Source organism: Adiantum capillus-veneris, chromosome 5 (assembly GCF_014529385.1).
Source record: "Adiantum capillus-veneris isolate H3 chromosome 5, ASM1452938v2, whole genome shotgun sequence".
Classification (NCBI taxonomy): domain Eukaryota; kingdom Viridiplantae; phylum Streptophyta; class Polypodiopsida; order Polypodiales; family Pteridaceae; genus Adiantum; species Adiantum capillus-veneris.
In genome coordinates, this window is record NC_140935.1 from 174,275,267 (window position 1) to 174,297,839 (window position 22,573).

Consider the following 22,573-nt stretch of genomic DNA (forward strand, 5'->3'; position numbering starts at 1 on the left):
TCTCAAGCTCTACCCGCTGGACTCTCAAGCTCTAGCCTCTTTCAAGCTCTCAAGTCTACAAGGCTACAAGCTCTAAGCTCTCTCCCTCTCTCTCTCTCTCTCTCTCTCTCTCTCTCTCTCTCTTTCTCCGCATGATGGGTAGTGAGGCTACTCATACAAAGGCATGGAGGGTGGGAAAGAAGACACAAGGCAATGGGGAGACTTCAAAGGGGAGAGCTCTAATCATCCGTTTCCCATCCATGGAGGCAAAGAAGGACTTCTTGAAGAAGCGTCCTACACTAAAGAAAACGAGCATATTCCTTGGAGATGACCTCACTCTCACAGCTTGCGCATATGAGAGAGGTAATGCCAGAGATTCAAGCGGCAAGGGAGAAGGGAAAGACGGCCTTCTACAGAGATGGCCGGGTTGTGATTGTAGAGCGGCGCTCCACATGACGGTGCGAGACCCATGGGACCACCCTCAAAGTTGCCACGTGGAATTGTAATGGATCTATGCGACTTGATGTGGGCGCCTTTGAGTATAGTTTCAGGGGAAGAGACATCGTCTTCTACTCTGAGACACATCAGGCCCCTGGGTAGTCTATGCCTCACATTAGTGGATATAGATGGGAGACTGCCTATAGACAGGAGACAAGATCAGAGCGCAGAGGGCGGGGATCAAGAGGAGTGGCAGTGTTATTCAGGGAGGAGTTGGAGCCATTGATACATATAGCCCGCAGAGATGAGCAAGCTAGGTACATGTGGGTGAGAGTGAGAGCAGAGACAGACAGATATGTTTACATTGCTATTTGCTACTTTCCCCCGAGCACGTCAGTGTATGCACCACCCAGAGGACAGTCCCCTTTCTCTATTTTGGATGATGACATATGGGAGTTCTCTAGAGATGGTGACATCATCATTCTAGGGGATTTCAATGCTAGGACTGCCCATCATCAGACAGTATTTTATGATACTTTAGAGGAGATGCTGAGAGAGTTGGATGCTGCAGAGACAGGCCTATCCAGACTATCACAAGATGGAGAACACACTGAGTATGGACGACACTTGATAGACATGGGGACTGCACATGGATTGGCCATCTTGAATGGCCTACAGAGATTTCCCGCTTCAGGGGGTTTTACATGCTTTCCACACAGACATGGAGCCAGCATAGTGGATTATGTCATGGCACAGCCGAGCCTCATCTCTAGTATCCAAGATCTCACGGTTGGACCCATACCTGTTGGTGTGGCAGTGGATCATGCTCTTGTGTCAATGACCATCTCTTTTCAGTTTAGTGTAGCACACAGGCTACGGACAGCAGCCCCTACTCGCTACACCTTCACGCGGGAGACATACTCTGTATACATAGATGGGATCTACAGACGCCTATGCACAGAGGAGCCAGGGCGACCTCTGGAGGAGCTTACTACTATATTGACACAGACACTACATGATGCAGCAGCAGAGGCATACCCACATACCCAGCCTGAGCAGAGGCGCCGTTCGGGGAGCATGCCTCAGAACAGTTGGTATGATGAGGAATGCCGGGACACTAGAGCTAGACTTCAGAGGGAGGTGCTTTTGGGGGACATCACTCACAGACAGTCATAGATTGACTTCCGACGCCTAGTGCGGCGGAAGAAGAGGGCATTTTTGGCTCGGCTAGAGCAGGATCTATATCAGCTGTTCTTGAGTCAGGACTCACGTGAGGCATGGCGGCTCTTTTAGGAGCACTCTCCCCCCCCGCCATCACTTCTACAGAGGACTGGGGCCAGTACGCATCATCTCTGTACACAGTTCCTGAGCAGCCCCCCCTTCCCGACCCTCTCGATCCATGCCCACACACATGTGCTTTTTTCACCGCGGAGATGGTGAGGAAGGCCATTGACAGGATGAGGACTGGGAGAGCATACGATCATGATGGTTTAGTGGTTGAGCATTTCACGCATGCCAGAGATCTACTAGCAGAGCTTATAGCAGTTATGTTTAACCGTGCCATGTGTGAGGGCTTGCCTGATACTTGGAGCCTATCTACTATTGTACCTATCTTCAAGTCGGGAGACCCTATGGAGCCTGGGAATTATCGCACTATCATGATTGGACACACATTGGCACGGTTGTACGCATCTATTCTTGAGCAGGAGACAGCTGAGTAGACGGGCAGAAAGGGAGGGGATATGCGCAGCCGGGCAGGCAGGGTTCAGGAGGGGTTTTTCTACTCTTGACCATATCTTGACACTCAAAGCTATCATTGAGGAGGGTAGATCGCGTGGGAGATGGATCTATAGGAAGTTCCAACCATATTGAAATGACAATGTGTGTGTGCACCCACCCTTACCCAAGCACCATACTCAATGTGAAGGCAATAGGTCCATTGAGTATGGGCCTACTACCTCATCAAGTTGATGAGAGTAAAATATTCAAGTCCTAAACTTCAAAGTTATGCACGACATCAAGAAGTCCAAAGTTGAGCAAATTTTAACATAATAATATGTAGCTTTGTGGATTTCCGCAAAGCATTTGACACAGTGCCTAGAGCTAGATTGATGCGCAGATTACAGCAGCTGGGAGTACCCACAGAGCTCATTTGGGGGGTCATGGCATTATACAGGTCAGTAGTGGGGCAGGTACGCACCTCAGAGGGTCTATCCACACCGATTCACTCCACTATTGGGGTGAAGCAGGGCTGCCCGCTCTCTCCTACTCTATTTGGTATGTATGTGGATGAGGTTTCTGACTACATTGAGAGAGATGGTGATAGAGGTGCACAGCTAGCAGGGACATGGATTCCATTATTGTTATATGCTGATGATATTGTGTTGATCTCCGACTCTCCGGAGGGGATGCAACGTCATTTGGATGCTTTGAATAGGTTTGCTCAGGAAAGTGGTTTGTCCGTCAACCTTGGTAAAACCAAGGTCATGGTATTTAATACCACCCCACAGTGGATCAGGAGGTCAGCGCTAGCATTCACATACGGCCAGGAGACTGTGGAGTATACAGATGTGTACACTTATCTCGGAGTGGTTTTTAGTGGACCAGCATTTTCATTGAGGAGGGCAGCAGAGACTAGACTGACCAGAGCCCATGCAGCATTGGGTAGATTGGAAAGGATGTGTTCACAGGTTCAGTTTCAGGAGCCTCGGACGAAGCTCTGGCTCTTTGACACTCTGGTGGCTTCTGCATTGCTTTATGGAGCTGAGTTTTGGGGACCATCATTAGATCATCACGGGAGGACAGGCCGCAGTGATGGATGGGGGGACATGGAGAAGCCTCTAGTCTCTATGATCTCGCGGCTCATTAGAGCCAAGGCCTTAGTACCACGTGCTATTGTGCGAGCAGAGCTAGCCGCCCCACCACTAGTGGTTGAGGCGCTCACCAGATCGGTCTCCTTCATACACCGCATGTGGGAACTTCCCAGAGACAGATATGCCCGCCTTGCACTTGAGTCCTCTCGATAGTTAGCCATGCAGGGAGATACAGCATGCTGGTACGGGGAGATGACATCATGGTTTCAGGCGCATGGGTTCAGCATAGACAGATTGCCTCCCTTCCAGTACTCACTGGATGCACCCTCTCTGACTCTTACACAGTTCGAGATCACCAGGCTCATCCGCCAGGACTTGACTCAGCTAGACACCAGGAGGACATGGATACAGCCAGCACAGGAGCTGGGCACGAAGATGGCTTTCTACAGAGAGCATCTCCTCCAGCTTACGGTTGATGGTTTTGTGATGAGGCCCAGATACATGGACACCCACTTGTCTCATGGGATACGATGTGCTAGCGGCCAGATACTACATCTTCACACCAGCTGCGGATCGAGACTGGGAGATACAGCGGAGTAACAGCAGAGGCCAGGACATGCCCCCTGTGTGACATCGAGCCTGAGACAGAGTTGCACTACACATGCCACTGCCCCGTCTACTACGAGATACGAGGCCGCTTCCATTGCTTGTTCAGAGAGGGCTTTGGACCATTCTCCAGAGTCATGCAGTACGAGGATCAGAGATGCTTGGGCTTGTTTTTGCTCGAGCTACGCAGACACAGAGAGAGCCTGATGAGAGGAGAGGCTAGCCAGTCCCAGAGACAGATCACAGATTTCTTTAGAGCTGCCACTGGACACCCGGAGGAGTTACTACCACAGCAGAGCTCGTCGTCTCGCACCAGAGGCACACTGATCGACCGAGTGACTTAGCTGGGAAGATCCAGACGCCCACGACTGCGGAGGACTACACAACATTGGCGGAGGCTGCATTAGAGGATTCGGATCACTTTGGCTCGACATGCACGACGCGCGGTCAGACTACTGACCATGGAGGAGATTGATGAGATCTGCCAGCGACCGATGCTGGATCTCTTGTGATCTAGCTATCCCAACTAGCTGCTGTTCACACCTAGTAGTTTAGGATTTCATAGTATTTTATTGTGACATTTGTCATTGTTGTCATCTTGTTACTCTGACTTTGACTTTGTATCAGATCCACCACATTGTAACTTTTTGGTCTCATAGGTCACTTTGGCCTTTTGAAGACGTTAATATAACATTTCATTTCATTTCTCTCTCTCTCTCTCTCTCTCTCTCTCCACTACTTGTTCAGAGAGGGATTTGGACCACTCTCCAGAGTCATGCGGTACGAGGATCAGAGATGCCTGGGTTTGTTTTTGCTCGAGCTATGCAGACACAGAGAGAGCCTAACGAGAGGACATGCTAGGCAGTCTCAGAGACAAATCACAGACTTCTTTAGAGCAGACACTGGACACTCGGAGGATCTACCACCACAGCAAAGCTCGTCGCCTTACACCAGAGGCACATTGATCGATCGAGCGATTGAGATGGGGAGATCCAGACGCCCACGACTGCGGAGGACTACACAGCATCGACGGAGGCTGCATCAGAGGATCCGGATTACTTTGGCCCGACATGCACGATGCCCGGTCAGACTACTGACCATGGAGAAGATTAATGAGATCCGCCAGCGACCGATGCTAGATCCCTTGTGATTTAGCTATCCCAGCTAGCTGCTTAGTTCACACCTAGCAGTTTAGGATTCCATAGCATAGTATTTTATTTTGTCATTTTGTTACTTTTGTTACTCTGACTTTGTATCAAATCCACCACATTGTAACTTTGTGGTCTCATAGGTCATTTTGGCCTTTTGAAGATGTTAATATAACATTTCATTTTCATTTCATTTCTCTCTCAACTATCAAGCCCCTTTTTTTTTTTTGAAGAAAAGAGGCTGATTCTATTACTTGAGAGTTCCCCAGGGGCTAGAACACCCAAATGCTGCCTATTTTGTACATATCCTTTAATTCCTCTTTTTGGTGCTCTCTTAATAATGTTTTGAACAATCTTAGCACTTTTTCCATCCTTCAAAGATTCGTCTAGACTAACAAAAACAGACCTGTAAGCCTATATTTTGCAACCCCATATTGTATTTGCACATTATCTTGCAATGTATATATGACTAGTTGCACTTTCATTTTAGAAGCTCCAAGAAGAGAATGAGATGTAATCTTGACACGACAATAGTGTCCAGTCCAGGTCTTAATGAGCCCAGCAATGACCATGGTAGGCCCTTAAATTACCAGCTGGGAGTGAAGTGGCTCTGTTGTGGGGTCTTGACAAGCAATCCTAGCTGTAGTGCTGCACTGATTGCTGATGATATCCATCACAGCTCAATTGTTCCGATATCAAAGAGAGGTCTTCCTGGGCAGCCTTTGGAGCTGCAAGCCCCTAAACAAATGCAATGCATGGACCATAAGTGCTGAAATTTGGTCTACAATTTCAAATGTTTCTTGCATTTTTCCATGGATCTTGATCATTGATATCAAATTTCTTAAGTTTACTGAACGATCTCTGATAGTTCTTTTGAACTTGTCAAATTAAGCTCTTCTATTTGTCATTGGTAACTTTTGCAGTTAAAGTAGTCGTCTTCTTGACTATGCCTGTGGATGCTTTATCTGAGAACGTTGCTCAGCAGCTAGACTACTTGCTGGACTTCAAAGCATGTTTCTTGCACAATGATGCAATAGCTGTAATTATGACTCTGCTGGAAGAACCCCTTGAACATTTAGAGAGGTGGGCAAATTTCATTTCAAAAATCTAAAACAGCAGCAGTTTAGATGACTTAAAAACTGGCTCTGATCTTCCTTTCCTTAGAGTTAAGCTCTTAAGGAATATGAAGTAAGAGTTGTGATTGAAACAACATACTAATATCCACTTTATGTTTCTACAGTCAGACATTTTCTGAGGATGATTGGAAAGTGGTCCAGCTTGTGCTAACACTGATGCGGAATCTTGTAGAAATCCAGGATTTATCATTACAAAAGGTGGCTGTGAATGAATCTATGAGAGTTATTTCCATTAGAGACAAGGTGCTGGAGCATTTGTTTGAAGAGAATGTTATGGACCTTCTACTAGCCTTAGCTCAACATATTTCAGGACCTACAGGGCTTCTTAGACAAGACAGTATTCTCTTCCTGGAGATCTTTCATCATGTATTTTGGGGCCAGAGTCCTGAAAAGCTTGCTACAGCAAATAACTCTAAGCTTCTGGTAAAACTAAGCCTTAAAATCTATCTAAATATTTGCCAGAGTCGCTCACCCAATGAAGTCCTATTTTAAAGCATTGCAAATTGTCATTCTGTCAGGTCAAAAGACAAAAAAAACCTTCTGGACTACTTCGGGCAATAACAGAACAGGAAAAGGAGCAGCTGAAGGACCTTAGACTAAAAGATCTTTCTCGGCATTCTGCATTTAGTGGATCCTTTGTGCAAGTAGCAGAAGTATGATGCTTTGATTTTAAGCATCTGTTGGAAATTATTGCCCGGAGCATTTGTGTAATGTGCTAATGTTCATGCTTGTGCCTTCTCTCAGGATGGCTCCAAGAGGATGCTGAAAAGGAATCCTTTTCAATCACCAATTGATGCTGTTTTTAGAGGCCCACAGGTCAAACATGGCCCAGTGAAACGCATAGCGTGTGACAGGACCCCTTTAACGTCAGGCGGAAGGGTTTTGGAGCTCCTGAAGACATTTGCCGATCAAGTGTTGTTAGGATCATACAATCGTAAGCATGCCAATACACATCTTGCTGTTATTAGACTGGACATGTTAGATTGCAACTGCGTACCAAAAATTAGTTATGGTGTATACTCTGCCTGATTCATGATATAGGTCAGTGATAAATTGACTCCCCATTTAAAGTTCCCCTTGTACTCATAATAGAAGTTGGACAGTGGTTATGCAATGTGTCAAAGATGACATCAGTAGAGAGCGAAGCTGGATTCAATCTGCAGATGTGGCTTTGTTCTTTGAGGTTGCCAAGTTTTTTACAGCTTATCAACGATGCAAGATCAACACCAAGGTAAATATTTGAATTCTGTAACGCTAATGGACACTAGTGATGTCATAAATATAAATGTCATTTGAGACTGTACCTGCAGAGTGACACTAGAAAGGAAACTGCTGTTTCTACTCCAGAAGGCCACTCAGACAGTTTATTTCAAGGACAATTTTGTGGCCCGGTTGCATCGACAATGGCTCAAGATATGTTTGTGATGGTTGTATCACGATGGCATACATATTCCGAAGCTGCAAAAGAAGCAAATGATTGGGCATCTCTTTCTATAGCTAGTTCACTCTTCAAAGAAATGGTAATTAATCAGAGCATTTAGTAACAATGAGCAATTATGGGAATTTATTAAAGCAAGAAGTCTCATGTCTGTACAGGTCAGAATGCTTGACCTTGTCGTCTTGAAGGATGCCAAGGATAAGAATAATTCTGAACAGCAAGAAGTACGAGTTGCACGCATTCTTTTGTACAAGGTCTTCTACGACCAAACAGAAAAAGGAACATTTCAGTTTCTTTTGCATCTACTGAAGTCCTTTGACATTCACAAACAACCCCGCAGGTGCCTCTGCTCATTATCGTTATTTGTTTAGTTTCATGTTCAATTTTTAGTACATATTCAACTAGGCAAAAAAGACTTGAAACTCTTAGCTGGGAATTTCATGTTAAAGATTTATAGCATGGAAGAAGTCCTCCATTTTGACAGCTCTAAACAATGTAAATTTTTTCTGCTCTATAATCAGTGTTTTGGTGCCAACGCTCTTGTTTAGTCACTCTAATACTTTGGACTTGCTAGACATTTATCACATGATCTTCAAGAAGACAAGGATGGTACCTTGCCATACCCAATTTGCTATCAGGAATGATGAGGAGCTGAGAATTCTCCTCCCCTGTTGCTGTCTCGTGTCCAATTGTGTTAGTTTGAGTTCATTAAGAACTTTGCTTGGTTTAGTTTCTTTCGATGGCAATTTGATGCTCTGTGGTTTCCAATGGTTGGGACGCGCTTCTTGGTTAGCATGGTCTGTGTGTTGTCTGCTGGTGTGTGCCCTGATTGTAGTGTTTGACACATGGTGTGTGCAAGTGTAAAGGTCTGTTCTGGAGAAAAAGAACTAAAGAGCTGAAGTAGGGCAATATCTGCTCCACCCCAACCTTCCAGAACCCCACCTGTGTATGTTTGCGTGTTTGTATCAACACCTTTTGCCAAGTGGCAGGTTACCCCCAAAGGTTGTACATTGTGAGGTCGTGTGACTCAGATTGGGCTGATAACCCAGATTCTCGATGCTCTATGATAGGATAGTTTTCACACTTGACTTGGAACCTATTTCATGGAGTAGCAAGCGGCAACCCATGGTTGCACTTGCTTGGATAGAAGTGGAGTACAAAGCAGCTTATCTTGCTGCTTGTGAGGGCATTTGGCTTCGGAGATTACTTGTGGAGTTGGGATTTTCTGAGATTGCTGCCATACTTTTATTGTTTGACACAGACAATTAGAGTTGCATTGCTATTGCAAGAATCCAATTTTTCATGCTTGGACCAAGTTGTAATGTTCATCAGCACATGTAGCACTGCCAAAAGAAGCCTTGCTCATAAGCTATCCTTTGTGGAGCATTTCTAGAGTATAATATCACATGTAGGAGTCGTGTAAGCATGAATAAAAGCCCCTAAATATGCAAATTCGAGTTTGGCTCTTAGGTTAGCTTGTTCCAAGTAGTCATGCATGAGGTAAGCAGGAGATTGCCTCTCTAATGCTATATAAGCACCCCATTGTAACTCATTTCAAGTGTTAATCAAATGCATTTTGAGCATATACTCTCTTGTCTCGAGTAGTTAATCAAGTAATTAGCATGCCATTAGTACGAATTCTACTCTCATTTATCGTCCTTAAACTTAACATATGGTATTAGAGCCATGAAGAGATTAGCATCTCCTAATCTTGCCAATTAGATCCTCTTAGTTTAAGCATACTACCTAGTTAAGCTTCTACTAATTATTTACTAGTTAACTATGTGAGAGCAAGCTCGTGGAAGCCCCAACGAGCTACCACTATCCCAAGTAAATAGCATGTCATTAGTACGAATGCGACTCTCTTTTATCCTCCTTAAACTTAACTTATGGTATTAGAGCCATGAATAGATTAGCATCTCCTAATCTTGCCAATTATATCCTCATAGTTTAAGCATACTACCTAGTTAAGCTTCTACTAATTATTTACTAGTTAATTGTGTGAGAGCAAGCTCTTGGAAGCCCCAATGAGCCCCTACTCTCCATGATAAGAAGTTATTATGTCGTGCATGAAGCATTTAGGTTTTCATTCATCGTCATTCCTAATCGCCCAAACTATCTCCTACATGCTTCATTTTGGAAGCGCATTGTGTAGACTTCAAAGAGCTTAATTGATTTGGTCTTGATGTGTACTTCAAGTCCTTTGCTAGCTCTGTGAAGAGCCTTCAAGCTTTGCAGACTGAGCTCATTAGCCCACCTATTTAGTCTCGAGTTTAGTCTGTGTGGATCCCTGCACGGCCAAGGTCAAAACATTATTTTTAGGAGCTCTTGCACAAGCAAATCCAAGTGGGCTCGTGGCTAGGCGGATTCACTCTATTCCGAGGGTGCATGGGAGTGTTCAAATCGTGCTCGATGCACTAATTTTAGTGTGAGAAAGTGGGTTGGCTCGTGGGCAGATTTGAGTCACAGTGGTAAACTGCAGTGGAATCTGTTCCAGACACGTTGAGCAAGGTTCATGCATGCGAATTTCCTTTTTTTTCTAGAGCATTGCCAGACACTAGGCGCCTTTAAACCTACCTCTTTGGGTCCGTAGGGTAGTGCTCCCACGCCAAGGCCGAGTACAAGTATCCTCCAAGGACCTATAAACCCTTAAGCCCTTTTACTTAGGGCACACTCTCACGACCTGTTTCCTCCAAAGGCGTCAAGCATATACAAGGTGAGTTTCACGGTATCAACCCTAGTTAAGTGGGCGTTTCCACAAGATAGTGTAACAAACTTGGGCGCCCCAAGTCTAGATTCTGTCGCGACACGAGAGAGAATCACTTAAAATACTTCACAACTTTAAAATCACAGTTCAATTTGGTTGACACGGTCCGGCATAGTTCTGTGCCAAGAGAGATTGGCCCCAAAGACTGGCGCCCCTTTCGGTATTTCTTTTATATTAATCTTTGAGCAAAGTACAACTCCCATAGGGTCCTCCGCTCGTAGACTCCGCGTCCAGATGCTCTGAAGAGTGAGGCCCTTAGGGCTCTTTTATTCTTACAAGGGATGCCCAAAAGTAGAGCCCCAAAATCAGTTAAACTCAAAAGCAAAAGTTCCAAAAGCAACCAGTCCTCAAAAACTGGCAAAAAGCAACCAAGGCAAATTATGGAATTCCGTACACCCCTGCCACGTTAGCAGCCAATGTGAAACGCGGAAATCCATACAATCTGCCATGTCAGCATGTCAGCGCAAAACTTGGAATTCTGTACAGTACTGCCACGTCAGTTGTCAACGCAAAATCAGGGATTTCCGTACAATCAGCCACGTCATCACTTTGCCGTGTGTGTGTCCAGGTTGCACCGCCACGTCATCAATTTGTGACATACCCCACTCTTGAAAGAATTGTAATCGCCCTCGATTATGCCTGAAAAACAACCAGAGGTCATAAACCAGTTTAGCAGACAGTGTCAGTAGACACTGACTCTAAGTACTGACGCACTAGACACGACATCTCTAGTACTTGTACAAAGACGACAGTCACACATGACATCACATGACAATCAATCAGAGAAACATTTATTCCAAATCTCAGATCGTGACTAATCGGCAATGTATTTAGTAATCGCATCTAGATCCATTGGGACCTCACAGATGCCCGATTAACTAATCCTTATTGCAATCATGTCTATAGAGGTTTTCGATTGAAGCACTGTCGTGTGCAAGTAGTCATTCGTCTCAAGCACTGTCGTGTGCGAGTATCTGTCGCCTCAAGCACTGTCGTGTGCGAGAAATCTTTTCCGAGGGTCCCAATCCATCACTAAGTTCATATTGAACAGAGTGGTCCAGTCATTCATTTCATTGAATCAGTCGTGATTCATGATTTGTCATTAGGTTCATTCAGAAGCTGTCACTGCTCCAAAATCATCATCATCTCATTGTTAATCCTATTATCTGTTCACAAATAGCAGGTTCCATTAGTTTCCTTCAAGATTCATGATACTTATTGTTGTCAGGTTCATTCTAGAGCTGTCATTGCTCCAAATTCTTGCTCCGAATTCGCCATCCATTATCATCGATTTCACCTGTTATCTGCACACATCTAGCAGGTTCTTCCAGAGAACATTAATGTCATACCTAAATCAAATTCATCTTCGAAAATTTCTATTTCAAAGTTCTTCATTCATACACTTGATTCATACTAAACACCGTGTTATAGTCATCTAGTCATCTCATCTGTCCAGAAGTCTTGATGCAGCTAGATCCCTGTGTAGCCATCTCATCTCGCAGGAACTTTTGATGCGCTCACACAACATCTAGTCATCTCATTCATATGGGAATATTGACGCACTAGAATCATTCAACATACGTCATCATTCATTCATTCAAATGTATCATTCTTATCTCGAATCGAAAGGATATCCGATTCATTCCTGAGTTGTCGTCGCTCTCGATCTCACCATCTCATCCTTGATTTCATCTGCAAAACAAGCAAGGAGATGGCTCACCTCGTTGCAAAAGAGTGGATGTCCAGCTCCATGCTTTCCAATCCATACAAATGCGAGCTCCTCGCTCCTATTTCTGGATATCTGTCACAAACAACTAGATTGTCAGTACATCAGTATCTCTTTCAGTGTCCTTTCCAGTATTGGGTTCATCTTTTGGTCAACAATTCTGTTCCAGCTCTTCGTGCGAGTAAAGCTTCTGCTTTTTTTTTTGCACTCGTTTGTCCTTTCAGCTTTCCACCCCGTCCTGAGAAGAGACTAATGGCCTCACGCCATCTCGAGTGAATCTTACCAATTGGGTAATTCTTCAGGTGTTTTTGCAAATCTCGGGTTTTTGGGGTACTTGATCAATTTTTTCATACTCATGTCAACCTGCAATGGACGCTTGTATTTTGCTTTGGCAAACTTCTCCATTGAAAATATTTTTGCCCAAATCTTTATTCTTTTCTTTAGTTCCCGTGCCGGATTTCAACTTTTCTTTGCCTTCCCGTTGAGAGGTGTTATCTCCTTCAGATTCTTCACGAGAACCCATGTGTAATCTGGAATTCTTAATGGCTTTATGCCTTGCAAGACAGAGCGATGGAGACGGGAGCGCGTCCGATGCGCGATGTATGAAGGGTGGGAGTGGCTGATAAGTGTGTGTGTGTGTGTGTGTGTGAGAGAGAGAGAGAGAGAGAGAGAGAGAGAGAGAGAGAATGCATGTGTAAGTGAGTGAGAGAGAGAGCACCATTCACTACAGCCTGTGTGTGTGTGTGTAAGAGAGAGAGAGAGAGAGAGAGAGAGAGAGAGAGAGAGAGAGAGAGAGAGAAAGAGAGGGGGGTGAGAGGAATCTCACACCGTCACTAAAGAGAGAGGGGAGAGAGAATAAGCATTGGTTTTACAATCGACAATCAACAATCGACAAAGCGATGATCGACAAAATCCAAAATCGAGAATCAAAAATAAAAAATTGACATGGACATCTATGAAATTAAGAATTGACAAAATTCAGAGTTGACACAATTTGGAAAGTTCAATCCAACAAATCCAAGGCAAAAGATGTGCAATCTCAAGGTAGGAGCAGACCTCAACAAACAACAAATGTAGATGACGAAAGAGAACTCTAACAATTCTCAGCTATATTTAAAGGTTTTTACGCTAGATTTCGAGGCCCCGAGATACTTCAAATAACAATTTCCAAGAGTGCCCAACTGCCGTGTTTGCAATAGATAGGACCGGTATGCTTTGAGAAAAGCACACGCCTGATGCTCTGATACCACTGTAACAAACTTGGGCACCCTAAGTCTAGATTCTGTCGCGACACGAGAGAGAATCGCTTAAAATTCTATAGTATATATAATGGAGCTTAAAATTTTCAAGGAAGTAGAGGGCCTCCAAGTGTCACTCATTTCTTCACAAAAAAATATTACAAAACATCTAATCTAAAGTGCAAAAGTGAGCCGGGTAAGACTCTAGTGAAGGAATAAAAAGCATGTCACAAGGGACGCATTTCGGGATGGGGGATGGGACTCAAATGGATTTTTAGCGTAAAAAAGAGGGCGGGTGTCACGTGACACATCCCAACCCTATGTGTCCGTGGACAAGCTACACCACAACAGGGTTCAGTCAGTTCAGTCAAGTCTAGATTAGCAGTGATCTGGCACTTTTGTGAGTCTATTCGTAGACAGTGCATGCCCAGTCACTTAGCATAGATGCATATCCTCCGGTTGCACACAGCATGATCATCGGAATTCCCATAAGAATCCATTAGCATCAGTTAGGGGAATTTTCCAGTGCATTTAGCCTATTTTCCTATTTAATGGTTATTTTCACTTATTATTTTTAAGTGACTTTCCAACAAAAGTAGGTAGGGCAATTTTGCTAAGTTAATATATAAGCAAACCCAAGTTAGCACTTTCTGGAGAGAGGCAGCAAGAGCTTTCCGCTCAACAGGCAACTTCTCAGAAGGAAACCCCCCCCCCCCCCCCCCCCCCCCCCCCCCCCCCCCCAGCAGTAGACCCTCGCCATCACCACCCCTCCCTTGGTGTTTTTCTCCCTGCAGCCAGCCATCGCCATAAGCCTCCCGTTCTGGGCACTTTTCCCGCGACAGGCTCAGCCCAGCCCTTAGCGTTTTCACTAATGCTAGGTAGCCAGCACAGTCCAGCGTTTTTGTGGCGTTTTTCAGCAGTTATTCCTCAGCCTTGGCAGCGTTTTCAGCAGGTGCAATTCAGCATCAAAACGCAGCTTAGCAGATACAATACATCAGCGTTTTTGTCTCTAGCATGACCCTGACACAACCATCAGATTCAGCCATTAAAACAGCAAGAAAACAGTCATTTTCAGCCCCGAAACAGCCACCGAATTCAGCCCATAAAAGATCACAGTTTTCAGCCACGAAGTCGCCGTCGTCATCACCGTCGTCGTCATCGGCATAGTCCAACTTGCATCTGTCCATTGCATTCGCATTGTACATCTTTGTGCAATCAAGGTAGACCACTCTCGCCGACGAGAGTGGGGCCTTCGGAGGAGGGTTTTACAACCTCTCGGGTGTCGTATCTCTTCTCTCTCCTTCTCTCAGTCTCATTCACTTGCACGCACAATATCCACTCACTTTGTTCGTGATCACATCACTCTACAAGACGGAAGGCTCTCTCCTTTCCTAAGAACTAAAAGGAACCGTGAGCAATAAAGATCACTAATCTTGAGAAAATACAACATTCATTCCGCTGCACCTTACATTGGTATCAGAGCTTTGGAAGTGTTCTGCATTACTCAAGGAAAGAACCACAAGAACCACAATTTTTTTTTTTTTTGCTTGTTGAGGTCGCACGAACCCAAGTTTACTTGGGCGTGGCGATTCCTAATCGTGTTTTGTTGAAGAGTGACAGGAATCCCAAGAAAGAAGGGCTTGTCCAACCTCCCCTTGTGTCTCTTTTCACTCATTGAGAGCGGACCGTGCACTTTGTGGCCGGCCAATGGACGTGAGGTGGGAAAAAGCAACCTTGGTGTGAGCGCAAGGCCGCCAAGGGTGCGCTTGCAGAAAAGAGTAGAACTCTGGTGAAGAGAAGATCCTTCTTAACGTGATTTGCAAGCGAAAGAAAACCTCAAGAACTTCAAGACCTCAAGAACCCAAGAACCAAGACCCTTAAGAACCCAAGTTCCTCGCGAGCTTAAGACCCCAAGATCATAGTGCATGGTCGTCACCCGAAGCGGAATGGATACTTCGTATATAGGTGATGAGCATGAGAGAGGCGACGAAGACTCGTCCCACCCAGAGATGATTTCTTCAACCCTCCCCCTTCGCCATCTACGCCACCAAGTGCTATGGAGGCACAGGTCAAGCAGATGATGGCCATGATGGATAGACAAGAAGCAAGTCGCCTTGCTCAAGAACGTGAGCGCGATAAAAGAAACGCAAGACTTGCCGCAAAACAAGAAGAAACTCGACTTGCTCAAGAACGTGAGCGCGATGAAAGAAACGCAAGACTTGCCACACAACAAGAAGAAAATCGACTTGCTCTCGAACGTGAGCGCGATGAACGAAATGAACGAAAAGCTAAAAAGGACGCCGAGCGTGAAGCTCAAAGGGAGATTCGCAATCAAGAATTTATTTCCCAATTGCTAGCCTCATAGACCGAACCACCCAAAGATCGTGGAAGTTCGTCAAGTGGCGCAAGTCACGATGCGGATTCCAACCATCCAAAAAGTTGACTTTCAGTAAGTATGACGGTAAGATGGATGCTACAGTTATTCATTCTTGGTTGCATCAATTTAATGCTTATTTTGCGACAACTAAGAAGACAGGAAATAGCAAAGTTTTGACGGCAGCTATGTACCTTGCCGGTGATGCCATCAATTGGTACCATGCATGGCAAGAGGCACAGCTAGCCACGCACCTAGAGGCAGCCGACGATTTCACGCCCCTCTCTTTTAGTTTGGTTGATTTCCAAGACAAGCTCAAGGCGCGGTTTATGCCACCTCAGTACCTCGCACGATTGAAGGACGATTGGCACGCTCTCAAGCAAAATGGTATGCCGGTTATGTCTTTTTCTAATCGTGTTTTGTAGCTAGGTACCCAATTACGCATGTCGGATCATGAGCGCAAAGAGGCTTTTCTCTTTGGATTGGACGAGTATATCAAGTACGATGTCGAGGTATTCGATTCAATCGATCTCAACAAGGCGGTAGCGATTGCTCTCGCACAGGAGATGAAGCACAACAAGGGAAAGCCTAAGGAGAACAAGACTTCCACAAGTACCTCGCAGACTTCTTAGAACCCGTAAAACGGTAAGAACGGTAAGAATGATAACTCTCCTAACCAATCTTCCAACAGTCTCTCATCAAAGAATTCTTCCAATGAATCTAAGGGTAAGGCTAACACAATTGCTAAACCTAAGCTTACTCCAGATGAAAAGGTAGCACAAGGAATTGTAGGAGGTTACATCACTTCGGAAGAACAAAGCACTTATTCTAAGGAAGGTCGTTGTTTTCATTGTCACATTAAAGGTCACATAAAAAGAACATGTCCTAAGCTTGAATCGAATGAATTTAAAGAACCCACAGCTCCCACTACATTTGTCAATGCAATGAATGATAACACGATTGTGCCCAAAGTTTCTCAAGACCCTCCCATTGATGATTCTCTCATTAAATGTTATGGTCGTACGTCGGGGCACCGTTTTGTCATTGTTTGACCCAGGTAGTATGCATGATGTGATCAGTTCCTCTCTTGTTGAGAGAGCCGGCCTCGAGGTTAGTCCAGATCTCCTATCGAGTTCTCTGGCTTTCGTCCCGGTATGGACGCTCTCATCACGGAGGAATGCCTTGATGTGTTGTTTGCAATTCAACAGACTGCATTCACTAGAAGATTTGTTGTTTCTCATATTAGTGGACAAAGCCACTGAGCTCGGGAGAGCTAGACGCCCACGTCTATGGGGGCGACCATGACATCGACAGAGGCTTCATCAGAGAATCATGACTATTCTAGCACGACATGGTAGACGCCCAGTACGACTATTTACAGAGGCGGACATCGCTGAAGCTCTTCAACGACTGATGCAATACTTGCTCGGACAACGTCCGATGCCAGGCATCCTCGGGCATGGATGATGATGATGATGATTTCAGTCTAATGATTTTAGTCTTTTAATTTAGTCTTTCACTTTACTTCATTTTATTTTTGTACGTAGACATTGGATTAGATCCACAAGGATTGTATCAGTTTGGTCTTATATGTCATTTTTGTAACAAACTTGGATACTCCAAGTCAAGATTCTATCGCGACACATCAGAGATTCACTTCAAAACAGTTCACAGTTCACAATTGATTCGACACGGCCTTGCGGAGTTCTGTGCCTAGAGATATTGGCCCCAAAGACTGGCACCCCTTTCGGTATTTCTTTTTGTATTAATCTACAGCTCAAAGTACAAGGAGTGGGAGGGGTCTCACTCTCAGACTCTGCGTCCAGATGCTTTGTAGAGTTGGAGCCCTGTCCATCTATTTATTGATTTGCCAAAAGCAGAGCTCCAAAAGCTTAAAAATCAAAAGCTTCTTTTAAAAATAAAGCATAGCTTAGGTTTTTCTTGCGTAGAGAAAAGCTGGGCAGCGTGAAAAGCGGGAGTCCGTATGGCCAACTTCGTCAGCACCTGCCAGCGCCGCAATTCTCGGAAACTGCCGTACTGCCACGTCAGCATTTCTCCGCGTTTTATGGGACTGTTTTCCCGCCAGCTTGGGTGTGTCCGGTCTGCTACCCATTGGATGTGGTGTGTGTAGGGCTATGCCACGTCACTGGTTTGTGACAATTTTGGCCTTTTGAAGACGTTTAATATAACAGTTAAAGGATCAAAGCAACGAGAATGGAAGCAAGAGCAGCAACAAAGGTAAGAAACCAATGAGAGGAGCGGCACAATTTGCAGAAGAAGAAGAAGAAGAAGAAGAAGAAGAAGAAGAAGAAGACGACCACCCTTGTTCACGACAAAAAAGATTGGCGTTTATGCGGAAGACGTTTTTATGAAGACTTATACATTCTCTGGTTCAAGGGGAGGCTTGCCATCCTTGGTGAATATTGTCATTTCGTGTGGAGATTGAGTTATGTCTTTAGTGTATCAGTCTAGTCCAAACCCCAAGGGGAGGGTTGTAAGGCTCTTGGGCTTTGTCCCGGAGTCACCATATAGTATATACCTCGTCTATTGGGCATCCTAGGTGGCATATGTCATGTGTAGCATTGCCAAAAGAAGCCTTGGTCATAGGCTATCCCAGTGGAGCATTTCTAGAGCATAATATCACATGTAGGCATGAATTAAACCCCCTAAATATTACCATTCGAGTTTGGCTCTTAGATTAGTTTGTTCCACGTAGTCATGCATGAGGTAAGCAAGAGATGCCTCTCTAATGCTGTATAGCACCCCATTGTAACTTGTTTCAAGTGTAAATTAAATGCATTTTGAGCATACACTCTCTCTCTTGTCTTGAGTAGTTAATCAAGGAATTAGCATGTCATTAGTATACTCACTTATCCTCCTTGAACTTAACACAAGCATATAAAGGCTCAATATCACTATATTCGGGAGCGGGTTTTGGTAGGAGACCTTTCATTGGAGTAGTGCCCTACATTGACGATGCCATAAACATCTTCACAAAGGTTGTTTCTTAGAGGATTTTCTCATCTCATGTTTGACTTCTTTGGCAACAGGTGTTGAGAGGGGGTGTTAGAGTTTCATCCCTTGCTACTTCATTGGTTTTGGCATTCTTGTATGGTTGGTGGTTGTTTTGGGTTGGCTACCCACTGCATTGCATCATGCATGTATGATGTAGAGTGCATGGCCGGGGGCTTCTAGGAGCTTCGTTGGTCATGTTGGGCCAGATGATGGAGTTTTCCCTTATATCTATATTTATGGGTTTTTAAGGTTTTTTACACGTCTATTTTGTTGGGTGATTGCTCTACCTACACTTGGTGTAAAACGGGAGGCATCATGTGCCAACGGAAAAGAACAGATGGAACAAACTTTAAGCACTTCAAAACAATTGAACTGAGAGGGAGAGAGAGAGAGCACGATACAAGAGACGCAGAGTGGCGGAGTTCCACCTCAAGAGAGCACTCTGGCACCCCTTTCGATATTTCTTTATATTGCCTCAACATGTTACAGCACCGGTGGCTCTGCTCTGCATTTGCTCCCGTAAGAAAAATGCTAAAGAGAGAGCCCACCCTTCATATTTAAAGGGCCATGGCCATTCCAAAAGCAATACATGAAAAGCATCTAAAAATTGCTAGCGCAAATTTAGGAATTCCATACATTGCCACTCAGCAGGCAACAACGTAATTCTCGGAAGTCCGTACAGTTTGCCACGTTAACATGTCAACGTAAAACTGAATCATTGGTACAACAGTGCCACATCATCATTATGATAGGCTAGGTCATTTTGTGTGTGTGTGTGTGTGTGTGTTTGTGTGACCCCGAAAAGTACATGTTTGAAGCTTTGATACCACTGTAACAGGAAGGCACCACGTGCCAACGGAAAAGAACAAATGGAACAAACTTTAAGCACTTCAAAACAATTGAATTGAGAGAGAGAGAGAGAGAGAGAGAGAGAGAGAGAGAGAGAGAGAGAGAGAGAGAGAGAGAGAGAGAGAGAGAGAGAGAGAGAGAGAGAGAGAGAGAGAGAGAGATGAAATGAAATGTTATATTAACGTCTTCAAAAGGCCAAAGTGACCTATGAGACCAGAAAGTTACAATGCGGTGTATCTGATACAAAGTCAGATTAACAAAATAAATTAATATAGGATAACAAAATATAAATACTGCGGAAACCTAAACTAAGCTGACAAGTGTGAAGGTGAAAGGCGTGAAATGTGTGAACTAAGCAGTACAATGTGTATACAATATGGGAGGGAAGTGGAGATCCATCTTCATAGAGATCCATCTTCATCTGCACTCTAAACGACGAAAAAGTAGGGCTCGAATCCTTTGCTGAAGCCTCCTTCGAAATTGTGTAGCTCCTCTTCTCCATCGGGGTCGTCTAGATCTTCCTAGTTCCAATGCTCGGTCTATGAGAATGCCAGTAGTGCGGGCAGACCTCTCCACTGTTGGCTGCTCCTCTGTTTGTTCTTTTAGGTGTACAATATCTAGTCTAAAGAAATCTGTGATCTCTCTGGGGTTGTCTCTCTTTAGCTCTCCTCAGTAAAGTTTCTCTATGCCTGTGTAACTCAAGTAGATATAGCCCAAGACATCTGTGGTCCTCATAACTCATGACCCTAGATAGATGCCCAAAACCTTCTCTGAATAGACAATGAAAACGGCCTCATATCTCATAGTACATTGTGCAATGACATATGTATGTACCTCTGTCTCTGGCTCTAGATGGCATAAGCGGCATATCTTGCTATCTGTTGGTGTCCCTCTGAATCTGCCAGTCTCAATCTCAAGCTGATGTGAGGACGTGCGTATCTGGCCAATGGCACAACGCAAACCATGAGAAAGATGCGTGTCCATATAGCTAGGTCGAATCACAAACCCATCCCCCGTGAGGTGGAGAAGATGTTCTCTGTAGAAAGCCATCTTTGTGTCCAACTCTTGTATTGGCTCTATCCATGTCCTCCTCGTGTCCAAATGGATCAGATCCTGACGAATGAGTCTATTAATCTCTACCCGCGTCAGAGACCTCAAGGGTGCCTGTAGAGAGTATTGAAAAGGAGGCAACCTGTCCATGGTGAAACCATGTGTCTGAAACCATGATGCCATCTGTGCATACCAGCATGATGTATCCCCATTAAGAGCTAATTGTCTGGAGGACTCTAGAGCCACCGTGGCATATCTGTCTCTGGTAGTATCCCACAGACTGTGTACAAAGGAGACTGATCTAGTAAGCGCCTCAATCTCCATAGGGGGGGCAGCTAATTCCGCTCGAATGATATCATGCGGTACGGAAGCCTTGGCTCTAATTAGCCGAGAGATCATAGATACCAGGGGCTTCTCCATATGCCTCCAACCATCCTCGCCTACAGAAGGTCCCCAAACCTGCACCCCATATAACATAGTAGAGGCGACCAAAGTATCAAAGAGCCATAACTTTGTCCTAGGTTCCTGGAACTGAACCTGCGAACACATCCTCTCCATTCCTCCCAGAGCCGCACCAGCTCTAGTTAGTCTAGTCTCTGCTGCTCTTCTCAAAGAAAATCTCGGCCCATTGCGGCGTGGTGTTAAACACCATAACCTTGGTTTTACCTAGGTTTACACACAATCCGCTATCCTCTGCAAAACTGCGTAGTGCATCCAAATGTCGTTGCATACCTTCTGGTGAGTCAGATATCAACACAATATCATCAACATATAGCAACAATGGGATCCACGTCCTTGTCAGTTGGGCGCCCTTGTCACCCTCTCTGTCAATGTAATCAGATACCTCATCAACATACATACCAAATAGAGTAGGAGACAATGGGCAGCCCTGTTTTACTCCAATAGTAGAGTGAACTAAATCAGATGCCCCTTCCGGAGTGCATACCTGTCCCATCACTGATCTGTACAGAGCCATAATCCCCCAAATCACCTCTATGGGCACCCCCATCTCCTGTAGTCTGCGCATCAATCGAGCTGTTGGTACCATGTCAAATGCTTTGCGAAAATCCACAAAGCTGCAATAGATCCGTCTCCCATGTGCTCTGCCCTCCTCAATGATGGCCCTGAGTGTCAGAATATGATCAAGAGTGGAGAAACCCCTCCTGAAGCCGGCCTGACCCTTTGCTCGTACCCCCTCGCCCTCTGCCCAATTACTCAAGTGTTGCTCTAGAATAGATGCATACAACCGTGCCAATGTGTGTCCAACCATAATAGTGCGGTAGTTCCCAGGCTCTGTAGGGTCACTCGCCTTGAAGATGGGCACAATGTTAGACAACCTCCAAGTCTCAGGTAATCCCTCACACATGGCACGATTGAACAACACTGCGAGAACCTCCATCAGCATATCCCTGGCATGTATAAAGTGCTCCGCTACTAGACCGTCATGATCGTATGCCTTCCCGGTCCTCATCCTGTCAATGGCCCTTTTTACCATCTCAGGCGTAAAGAAAGTGCTCGTAGCTGGGCAAGGCTTGGTAGGGTCTGGAAGGGGTTCCTGTCCAAGAACCGTATATAATGATGTCGCATATTGGCCCCACACATTAGGTGAAGTAATCACTGGGGGAGGGGAGTGCTCATGGAAGAGTCGCCATGCCTCTCCTGAGTCCCTACTCAAGAACATTTGATATAAGTCTCGCTCCATCTGAGCTAGGTAAGCTCACTTCTTCCGTCGCACAAGGCATCGGAAAGCAATCCGAGACTGTCTGTAAGTGATGACTCCTAAAAGAAGATTCCTCTGAAGCTGGGCTCTCATCTCTCTGCATTCCTCATCATACCAACTATTCTGGGGCATCTCCCAGAATGTCATCTCTTGCTCGACTGAGTGTGTGGGTATGCCACTGATGCAGCCCCATGCAGTGTCTCAGTCAGTAGAGTGGTGCGCTCTCCACTGAGAGGCCTGTACCATTTGTGCCAGTTGTGCCTTCCAATAGACGGT

At 45.1% G+C, this 22,573-nt stretch overlaps 1 protein-coding gene across 1 annotated transcript in view; it reads left to right on the top strand.

The window, feature by feature from the left end:
* ATIM (timeless family protein) overlaps positions 1-22,573 on the top strand; it is a 55,059-nt gene that overhangs the window by 12,370 nt on the left and 20,116 nt on the right. Inside the window, exons 3-9 of the mRNA XM_086513240.1 lie at positions 5,908-6,067; positions 6,225-6,543; positions 6,639-6,773; positions 6,865-7,054; positions 7,224-7,351; positions 7,431-7,640; positions 7,717-7,898. Coding sequence (XP_086369366.1) covers positions 5,908-6,067; positions 6,225-6,543; positions 6,639-6,773; positions 6,865-7,054; positions 7,224-7,351; positions 7,431-7,640; positions 7,717-7,898 — 1,324 coding nt within the window. The remainder of the gene's footprint in view (positions 1-5,907; positions 6,068-6,224; positions 6,544-6,638; positions 6,774-6,864; positions 7,055-7,223; positions 7,352-7,430; positions 7,641-7,716; positions 7,899-22,573) is intronic.